The sequence below is a fragment of the Hevea brasiliensis genome, chromosome 4, assembly GCF_030052815.1.
Source record: "Hevea brasiliensis isolate MT/VB/25A 57/8 chromosome 4, ASM3005281v1, whole genome shotgun sequence".
NCBI classification, from domain to species: domain Eukaryota; kingdom Viridiplantae; phylum Streptophyta; class Magnoliopsida; order Malpighiales; family Euphorbiaceae; genus Hevea; species Hevea brasiliensis.
In genome coordinates, this window is record NC_079496.1 from 103,017,896 (window position 1) to 103,028,352 (window position 10,457).

General features: G+C 30.4%; 1 protein-coding gene across 2 annotated transcripts; it reads left to right on the plus strand.

Annotated features, from left to right (window-relative positions):
- The first annotated feature begins 6,118 nt into the window (after window positions 1–6,118).
- Window positions 6,119–9,512, plus strand: LOC110649783 (indole-3-pyruvate monooxygenase YUCCA6). Of its 2 annotated transcripts, none has more exons than XR_009148281.1 (4): window positions 6,119–7,367; window positions 8,012–8,260; window positions 8,533–8,645; window positions 8,778–8,924. XR_009148281.1 is itself a non-coding variant. In XM_021804483.2 (4 exons), exons 1-4 carry the CDS (start codon window positions 6,675–6,677, stop codon window positions 8,967–8,969), a joined length of 1,257 nt encoding a protein of 418 aa, XP_021660175.2. In that variant the 5' UTR covers window positions 6,119–6,674; the 3' UTR covers window positions 8,970–9,512. The 2 variants fall into 2 exon arrangements, 1 of the variants encoding a protein (XP_021660175.2); XM_021804483.2 differs by having other exon boundaries at window positions 8,523–8,645; window positions 8,778–9,512.
- Window positions 9,513–10,457: the final 945 nt, after the last annotated feature.

The window sequence follows — 10,457 nt, forward strand, 5'->3', positions numbered from 1 at the left end:
TATATATATATTTGTTACTATCGAAAATTCACATGCCCTTCTGATGCCACGTAATCCTGCAATAAGAGTAAATATGATGTGGATGGCTTATTGGCATGCTACTCTAATGCCAAATCGAAGATTTTGATTAAGAGGATATTTAAAGAGTATATAGTTAAAAAGAATTGCAAAGTATGGTACTTGTCTCTAGTATCTTATTTGGTATTTATAGGCCTTTTGGAAGAATAACCATTGCTCCATTTATGGAGTTAATTTTGGTAGATTTTCCGAGATTATTAGTATGAAATTCACTCCTTGCTTGATTCATGGTGTAATTATTATTCAGCCTATGAGATCCAGGCGTTACTTGATGTGGTTGCTACTCGGTATATATTTTGTTCTCCGTTTTGGGCGTGTTTGGAATTGTTTTGTTTGGTCTTTGACCATATAAATACTGTCTCGATTTCTAACTGTCGTGTTGAATATGATTCTGACTTTTTGACTATCACGCCGGACACAATTTCATTGATTGACTTGGATTTTGGAAGGTTAGTATCATATATATATATATGCTGCGCGTGTGTGTTAAATTATCCTCTCAAAACCAATCCAGTTAGTAAATTTTTTTTTTTTTTAAAGTTGGATTCAGTTAACAATTATCTCTGAAGAAAGAGCGTTCCCAGACTTCAGTCTCCACGTAAAAATATTTATTTATATTTAGAGCATTTTGTTTTCAAATATTTTGCGCTAATTAAATTAACCTTTGTTCTTATTTTCTTTATATATAATTATTTTTAATGAGTTCAAGATTAAAACTCATAAACTCTAAAAATAAATTTGCCTATTTATTTATAATATTTTTAAGTTTATAAATTTAAAAATAAAAGAAATTAAGAAAGATCAATTTTTTATTTTGATACTTACAAAATATAAGTTAGTTTGACTAAATATTTTATTATATTATATTTATTTAATTTTTAAAATTTTATTATAAATTTCATTTAATATCTATTTTTATCATTTTAATAATAAATGTGTTTTTAAGTTATTTTTTTACTAAACTATAAAGGGTAAGTTAAACACCTTTTTAATCAGTGATGGATGTAGCTTGTAAAATAGAGGGAAATCGATTGATTTTTTTATTTTATATATATATAAACGAAAAAAAAATATAATATTTATTTACTTTTGAAGCTTATTTTACTCTGTGAAATAAATTTTTTTCAGTAATGAACCTTTTTAACATAAAATTGTGCAATAATATGAATAATTAAAATATAAATAACTATTTAATATTATTTTTATTTTTTACTCAGATCTTTTAAACATAAAATTTCAATTTTTTTTGATATTTTATTTTTTCTCTCTTATAAAAAGTCTTATAATTGATATGATGAATTGCCATTTTGTCAATTTTTTTTTTGAACACATGACTAATTTGTGCATAATTAAATAGAAAAGAAGAAAGGAATGGCCCATTAACATATTTAACAATTCCTTTCTTCTTTTCTATTTAATTATGCACAAATTAGTCATGTGTTCAAAAAAAAAAAATTGACAAAATGGCAATTCATCATACCAATTATAAGACTATATATATATATTATGCAAATTGTAATGGACATTCACTATGATCACCACCTCGACCATCAAATCATATTTCTATTGAAGCATCAATTCCATTTGAAAGTCAAAGTTTTATTAGTTGAATTTCACATGATTGACTTTTGGATCTTAATGAGAGATTCTAAGGGTACGTCCAATTGAATTTCCGGGCACATAATAATTACCCAAATCAAATGCACATGATTTGAAATCTCTCACATTTTCACTTGGAATCTTTTTTTTTTTTTTCAGGTTCATGCCCTACTTTTCCATGATTACAAATTTAAATGTCCCGTGTCTCTGCCACCCCAAGTATAATTTTTATTTTGTGGAAGACATCGTCTTACAATTCGTACTCCACAAAGCCCAAGTTGGTCCGGTCCAACGACAGTACCGTAAACAATGCCAAATCATAATTGCAACTAGAATTGATGACAGTGAGGATTGAACCGAAAATCATACTCGGATCCGTCCAATCAAATTCATAATTGAAATAAATCAATACTTCTTAAATTCACATTGAATCAAAATTTCAAAATTTAAAGATCAGGCTTGATTTTCTCTCTCCATCCTTCAAAACAAACTAAATTGAAATTTGTACTGGCTTAATAAAAATTTTTTTTTTATAAAAATTTAAAATATAAAATATATATATAAATTTTATATATTTATATATTAAATTTAAATAAAAATTTCTTTATATTAAATATTTTTATATAGAATGTTATGCAGTGCAATCAACATGAGTCAATCAATCACTGTACACTAGATTAGAAATCAAATAGAATCGATTGATCAAATCCAAAACCAAAATTGATTGATGGTTCTTGAGCTCCAATTAAATCAAAACTAAAATTGAAATCAAGATTTTAGGTCCAGCTTAGTCCACTCTCCCTTGCATTAGAACCAGATCGAATTAAAACTTGTAACTTGGCCTAATAGAAAAATATTTTGAAAAAATATATTACACGTCTTCATATGGGCATGCCATATACTGAAATTAGTGTATGCCACATGACAAGCCTCTCATCATATCATTGCTCAGCAATAGTCAGATTCATCATTGCTGAATTTTCTTTTAAAAACAAAAAAAAAATCAATTTTATTTATAAAAACTAAATTTATAAATGTTATTTCTGTTTTTTTTTTTTCATTTTCAAACTACCCTTAATTGTCTCTACATATATATTTGAATTTATTTTTGTCCATGTAAAAATGTCAAGTGGGCTTTTCAAGGCGTCCAAAAAATTATAAGGGCAACCAAAAATTGGGGAAATCTAATTTTTTTTCTTTGACTCTAATTTCTAACCGATTGGTAGTGATACTCTTGATGAATTATTTGACAATCAACTATCATTTACTAATTCAAGTCAATAAAATCTACATATTAACTTGGATGAAAAGGAAGACGAAGCTGCAACTCAAACGGAGTAAAGAAACTGTTGTTCCCCATTACTTTTAGATAAAGTATTTATATTATATATAAAATTTGGATAAATCAACTCCCTTCAGTTAGTGTTTTGCGGTGGAGTTAGGTTCGATTCATTTTCTTTACTTGACAACAGAGTCTACCTTACTTCAATGTTCAGTCATCCGTAAATGTATTTACTTACAAATTTCATACTCCAGATATTTATACTTAAGTGTGATGGGAGTATGTTGTCCCACATTAATTTGAGATAAGTTGTTTATACTATATATAAAATTAGACAAATCACCTCCTATTAAGCTAACTTTTGGGATGTAGTTAAATCTGATCCATTTTATTTACCTTCAAATCACTGAAATTTAACATATTAAAGGTAAATGTTACTAAATTTCATCAAGATAATGAAGTTAAAATAAAATGTAGATATTGCAAACAATTTTTCAAATTCAAAGAAAGAGGGACGTTTAGGTAACTCGTACAAAACAAATATCCAGCTGAGGTGGGGATTCACACCAAACAAACTCAAATTAACGAATTTGGGTGATCACAATCTTTCCAAGTATTCAAATGTTCAAACTAAAATTTGAAAGATGAACTTGCAAGGTTAGTATTAGTTGAACACATATATATGTTTTTCATTTGTGGAAAAATTGCAATTTTAAACTTTTTGGAAAAATATTTTAAGCATTCAATTTAAAAGGATTCCTACAAATATCCTATAATTAAAGAATAATTTTAAAATTTTTTGATGGTAAAAAGGATTTTTGAAGATTTTATAGGTAGATTGGAGCGTAATGTTTCTTTTTCTTTGAATATTTATAATGATCATCGGCAAATTAATTACACATGGCAGTAATTTCTCATTGGATTTATCATGATTTTATTGATAAGATAATTAGTAGTCGATATGTATGAATTATATTGTTCAACTTGTTTAGCCATAGGCCCCATATATTCTTCTTCCTAATTGATCGTTTAGCAATCCCTGTAAGTCTAGCAAGGACAAAAAATGCTTATGCAAAAAAAAAAAAAAAAAATTATATATATATATTCATTCTTTTTTCTTTTTATTTATAAATTTATGTAAATTTTTAGTCATTATAATTAAATTATACATTGCAAGAATTTCTATAATTAATAATATTTCAAGAGTGTTTGCTTTGGCTACACGTGAACATTATAGGAATTAGGGATGTGCAATTACTGTTCGGTTTGAAGTTTACTTAAAAATGAGAATTGAACTAAAATTTCAGTACGATTTTGATTTGGTTTTTTATTGTTTTGATTTCGATTCAGTATTATTCTAGATTCTTCAGCTCCGATTCAGTTCTCGATTCTTTAAATAAATTTATATAATTATTTTCTTAAAAAGTCATATTTAATTCATACTTAAATTTTAAATTGGGTTATTAATTCATAATATATCACATGATATATCTTTAGCTATTTTTAAATTGTACAATCTTTAACTATAAATTGCATATATAATTTAGGATTAAGTATATTATGTAATATAATAGTATATCACATAATATATATTTTAATACTATTTATCAATTATGTAATATTTAATTATAAATTATAAATATATATATATATATATATATATATATATATATATATATATATATATATATATATATATATATATAATATTATAGTTATATGAAAAGTGTATAATATATCTATAAAAATCAATAAAAAACATATTATAAATTTAGTTCTCTGTTTGATTCCAGTTTGATATGGTTATGATTTGATTTCAATACAATTCTAATTCAATTCTTAGTGAAAAACTAGAATCAAACTAAAGTATCAAAATAACTTCAGTTCGATATTGTTCCTATTGATTCGATATAATTCTTCAATTCGGTTTAAGATTCTGAAAACCATGCACAACCCTAATGAAAATGTAGTGATGGAGGGGGTTCTCAACAACTTTTCAATCCTGTTTAATCTGAAGTTGAAGATTGACCTTAGTGTGGCGCTATTATGTCTGAGTGCAAATCCCTTCTTCAACAGGAAGGGTGAATTTTTTCCATTCAATGGATTAACACGCAAGCTGATCTAGTGCCTCATAATTTATTTAGGATCGCCTATTCTTATGCTAGCCCTACTATTTAGGATCTTCTTTCAGACGTTTGTAAATTGAAGATTTATGAGCAGTCAATAATAATAATAATTTATTTTTTATATTAAATAGTTTCAACTGGTTTGAAATCAAACCGAATTAGCCCACCGCTTAGTTCAAGCCAAAATTGAAACTGTTTAATCGGACTAATACCAAAACTGAAATTTTTACACTCCATTTGGGAGAATATAGAATTTTTTAAAGTAAAATTTTCAAGGTTTATTTATTTATTTATTTTGTTTTTGAAAGGAAGGAAAAATGTTTTAAAGGTATTTGAAAATTTTATACAGAAAACCTTATTAATAACAAATTTGATGAGTTGATAAATGTAGGTTTTTGGATATTTTCAAAATTTTATTTTAAAAAATTTTATGTTTTTTCAAACATAAATTTAAAGTTTTTAGACTTTAAAAATCCTCTCCTCACTTTAAAAATTAATCCCTCCCAAAAAAGAAATTATACAATAAAATAATTTTATTATAAATATTAATTATGATAAATTTTATTATAATAATAAAATTATTATACATATACCAGTCTCACCAAATAAAAATGAGGATAGAAATCATTAGAAATCAGTGGCCTGATTTAAGACCCCAGATTCCACGGGCCAGAGCCAGCCAACGGCTGATCTAATTACAAATTCCATATCCAATGGGAATCGCGCTAGCTATTCTTCTACATTAATTCTAATTGTGATTATTTTAGGATTTAAAGTCCTTCTAAGGGATCTTCTCTTTTACTAATCCACACCCCCAATGACATCGCCAAGTTTGTTTTATGACAAGTAGAGTGACGTTCTTGGAAGTCTTGGTAGCTTCAAGTAAGCTTATTATGCGTTGATTTAATTTTTGGATTTTTGGTTTTTTGAGTCCTAATATGCAAATAATATTTATATGTTATGCCCCACTTGTGTCGTAACACTTTACCTCACATATAAATTCTTCTGCAAACAAAAGGAATATATATAGACATATCAACATCTCTCTCATTCTCTCTCTCTCTCTCTCACACACACACACACAAGCTAGCATTCATTGTTGAATGCTGATTTTAGCCTGTAGTCTTAGCTCTTCTTGCTCATCTTCTGGTATACCCACCATTGATGACAACAGGAGAGATTCAGAGAAAAAAAAAGAAGGATAATATTGAAAATTTCATTCTGATCAGCGGATAAGACCCTCTTAATCCTGTCCAATATTTAAGGGAAATTCCCATCAGAGAGAGACCTAATTATCTCCCTTTAGATAAGAGAGAAAATTTACCCACTAAATTTGGGCCTAATCTCTCAACTTAGCTTGTGATCTCCACTATACCCTCTCTCCTACAAAAATAATCAAACATGTTTTTTGGTTGAACGGGGTTCTCTTGAGTTTTATTCTTTTTCTTGAACTCAACCAGTTCTAATTTTGAAGTTGAACCTCTATATGTTTTTATTTGTATACATACATACTGGATAGTAACAGTAGTAGTAGCAGCAGCGGGAGTGTTTGATTAGTAGTGTTGTTCTTGTTCTTGCAATGTTCATTCATGGACTGCTTGAGAGAAATAGAAGGCAAACAAGCTCATGATCCAATATTCATTGAAAAAATGAATAAATCATCAACACGGTGTGTGCGCGTCCCTGGTCCGGTGATCGTCGGGGCAGGGCCCTCAGGGCTAGCGGTGGCGGCTTGCCTGAAAGAAAGAGGTGTCCCAAGTACAGTCATAGAGAGATCCAACTGCATAGCCTCTTTATGGCAGCTAAAGACTTATGATCGCCTTCGGCTTCACCTGCCAAATCAATTCTGCGAGCTTCCGCTTCTGGGGTTTCCTACTGAATTTCCAACTTACCCTACTAAGCAACAATTTATTGACTACTTAAAGAAATATGCAGACAAGTTTGATGTTAGACCACGGTTCAATGAAACTGTTTCACAAGCAGAATTTGATCAAGTTCTTGGATTTTGGCGCGTAAGGACTGTGGGGCCAAAGGTGGAAGAGACAGAGTATGTGTGCCGGTGTTTGGTGGTGGCCACCGGAGAGAATGCAGAGGCGGTGGTGCCAGATATTGAAGGAATGGAAGAATTTGGAGGTGCTATAAGGCATACAAGTTTGTATAAAAGCGGAGAAGAGTTTACAGGAAAAAGGGTTTTGGTGGTTGGATGTGGGAATTCAGGAATGGAGGTTTGTTTAGATCTTTGCAATCATAGAGCCAAGCCTTCACTTGTGGTCAGAGATACAGTGAGTAACTCTTCTTTAACCTTGTTGTCTATTTGCCTTTTCGCCTCTCTCTCTCTCTCTCTCTCTCTCTCTCTCTGAAGCAACAAAACCAAAACCCCTTGAAAGGTTCTTTAAGCCTTTTGTCAATTCAATTCTGGAATCTATGTTTTCTTTGAATATAAGATACCCATAATGTTATTTCTAATGTTTCTTTAAAAATTTAGCATATAAATAAACAAAACCCAGATTTTATTTTCTTTTCTTTTTTAAATTTTTTGAAAATTTCAAAATAATGCCTGTGAGATTTTCAAGCAAAACCCACCTCAAAAGTCTAGCTGCTTGGCCTTATATTCATTTGTGGCAGTGGCTTCAATTTCCACCAGGAATTTGTTTAAAGAAAGAAAATTTAGTGGGTGTGTAATTTAAATATAAAACATTAAAAAAAAAATTGCTTTAACTTTCACATTCTCTGGGATTCCCAAAGCATGCGCAACATTGGTGAGAATCATATAGGATCTTGTATAAAAATGATGACCATCGTGCATATTTCTTTGCTTTACCTCAAGAAGCATGGTCTCCAGAAGAGAAATTGCCTGGAAGGAAGTAAATTTAGCCCATATAATGTTATTCAGAATTTAATTATATATTTGTGAACTGCTTTGAAGGTGCATATTCTACCAAGAGAGATGCTGGGAAAATCAACATTCGGGCTGTCTATGTGGTTGCTAAAGTGGCTGCCTATGAGGGTTGTGGATCGGTTGCTGCTGATAGTGTCGAGGCTGACGCTAGGAGACACAGCAAGATTGGGATTGAAGCGGCCGCAATTGGGTCCCCTTGAACTCAAGAACATGTCTGGGAAGACCCCAGTATTAGATGTTGGTACCCTCGCCAAGATCAAAAGTGGAGACATTAAGGTACTTCCCTTTCCTAATTACCATATGCATATCACATCACTTTTCACTCTTTTGCTCTCTCTGGCAGCTAAGTGCTTGATGGATCCCTCCTATTTGTTACTGTCTCAAACAATCGTACCACTTGCTTTTCTTGATTTCATAGGCTGTATCTCCTATTGTGTATTTAAAAAAAAATAAAATAAAATGAAATGAACCCATTAATCTTTGCTGCTCCAAGATACCAGAAGTTGAAAAAAATTTTAATTGGATACTACTGGCGTAGGTATGTTCAGGCGTCAAGAGGCTGAAACGACATAGTGTAGAGTTTTTTAATGGGAAAACGGATAACTTCGATGCCATTATCTTAGCAACAGGTTACAAAAGCAATGTACCATCGTGGCTAAAGGTAACTTTTCCATCATCTTTTCTTTTTATTTCTTGATTCTTAAGGATATGCTATGTTATATATTTTCTGCACCAAGTTCAAAAGGCTTTTCTTATATATGAAGAATAATATGGGCTTGAATTGAACTGTCAGGAAGGGAACATGTTCTCGGAGAAAGATGGGTTGCCAAGAAAGCCATTTCCAAATGGGTGGAAAGGTGAGTGTGGGCTCTATGCAGTGGGGTTCACTAAACGTGGAATTCTTGGTGCTTCAATGGATGCCAAGAGAATAGCTGAAGATATTGAAAGGTGTTGGAAAGCAGAAGCATTCTATGGCCTTTGCTAGGTCACTTTTACCTCAATCATCACAATGAAGTTTTGGTTTTTTGAGTTCTATATATCTACATATAAAGAAAAAAGAAAAAGAGAAGATTTCTTTTGGAGAATTATATGAGATTGGAGGGTTTTTCTCCAATAGAGGAAAAGAAAAGAAAAGTTATGAAGGGTGAGACTAGAGAGATATAGCTGGAATAAGCCATATCATTTCAAAATGACACCACCCCATAAAAGCCTTGGGAAGGAGGAAACTTTTGAGAAGAAAAGAAGGTTTGGAGTGGGTTTTGTGGGGGACTACAGCTTTTCTGTACATCTTGTACATTACCATTTTTCTCTAATTAGGTATTGACTTTTTAGAGAGCGAAAAGACAGGAGGAGGAGAAGGTGGTAGGTTGTTTGGTATTCATTTGCTGAGTGATATGAGTGTGCTTAACCTTTTAATTTCATCGTTTTCCATGAGGTTTGGGATCAGATTTTAGAGAGCATTTAACTTTCGAATGTTTTCCCTAGTCTTAGCCTTCTTGCCTATGCTTAATTAATTTTTTTTCCCCGTTATTTATGTTTTTTTTTTCCCTTTCTTTTAGGGTGTGTTTCATGGTGACTTCTAAGGAACATGATTTCTAAGTGATAATTGCAAATTTGACTCTTTTTTCTACTCCTGCTATATATATTTAATTTCACCTCTACACTTATTAGGATGTCAAAAATTAAGAAATTAAGTTTTTTTTTTTAATTTTTATATTAAATTAAGAAATTTATCCCAAAAATTACTAAATTAAATTTTTTAATTTTTAATCTAAATCAAGAAATTTAATTCATAAATTTTAATTTTTAAATTAAATTAAATTTAAATTAAAAATTTTAAATTAATTTAAATAAAATATTAAAAATGAACTAAACTGAGCACCCGGTGAAATGGATGATGTAGCCTTTAATTTCCATTCTTCTTTCTTGTTTTCTTGAGGGCCTTTCATGTACTAATTTATCAATGATAGCAGCAGCAGCAGCAGCCCCCCAGGACCACTAATTTGAGCATTTGAAGGTCACCAAAATCTTATTAAATAAAGGAAATGACCATATAGACCAATGTTGCCTTAGTTTGTTCTCTTGTACAGTAGTAATCATAAACCTTTCCAGAAGGTCCTCTTTCCAAATTCAATCGCACTTTTAAAGAAGAGCAACTCATCAAGATTCAATATTTTGGGCATGAAAATTAAAGAAGATTAACCTCCATTTTTAGGTAATTATTACAAATAACAATGATTTTTAACTATGACAAGAGAGGTTGCACTAGCTTTGTTCTTTGCTAAGCCAATGGAAAAAATGCCTGAGCATATATGAAAGGTTTGGGATTTCCTTTCTCAGGGTGAGTGACTTGAAATGGGCAAGCAAATGTTATATTCTTGGAATCTTCTAAATCAAAAAGCAAAATATAGTGCTCTTCTTGCCCATAATATATAATGTAATGGGAGACCCACCTGCAGTCACTATTTTTATC

Excerpts from the sequence above, each read along its gene's own strand:
- LOC110649783 (XM_021804483.2), top strand. The coding sequence starts at position 6,675 with ATGGACTGCTTGAGAGAAATAGAAGGCAAACAAGCTCATGATCCAATA. Across the intron at positions 7,368-8,011 it reads CACTTGTGGTCAGAGATACA|GTGCATATTCTACCAAGAGA; the intron begins GTGAGTAACTCT and ends ACTGCTTTGAAG. Across the intron at positions 8,261-8,522 it reads TCAAAAGTGGAGACATTAAG|GTATGTTCAGGCGTCAAGAG; the intron begins GTACTTCCCTTT and ends CTACTGGCGTAG.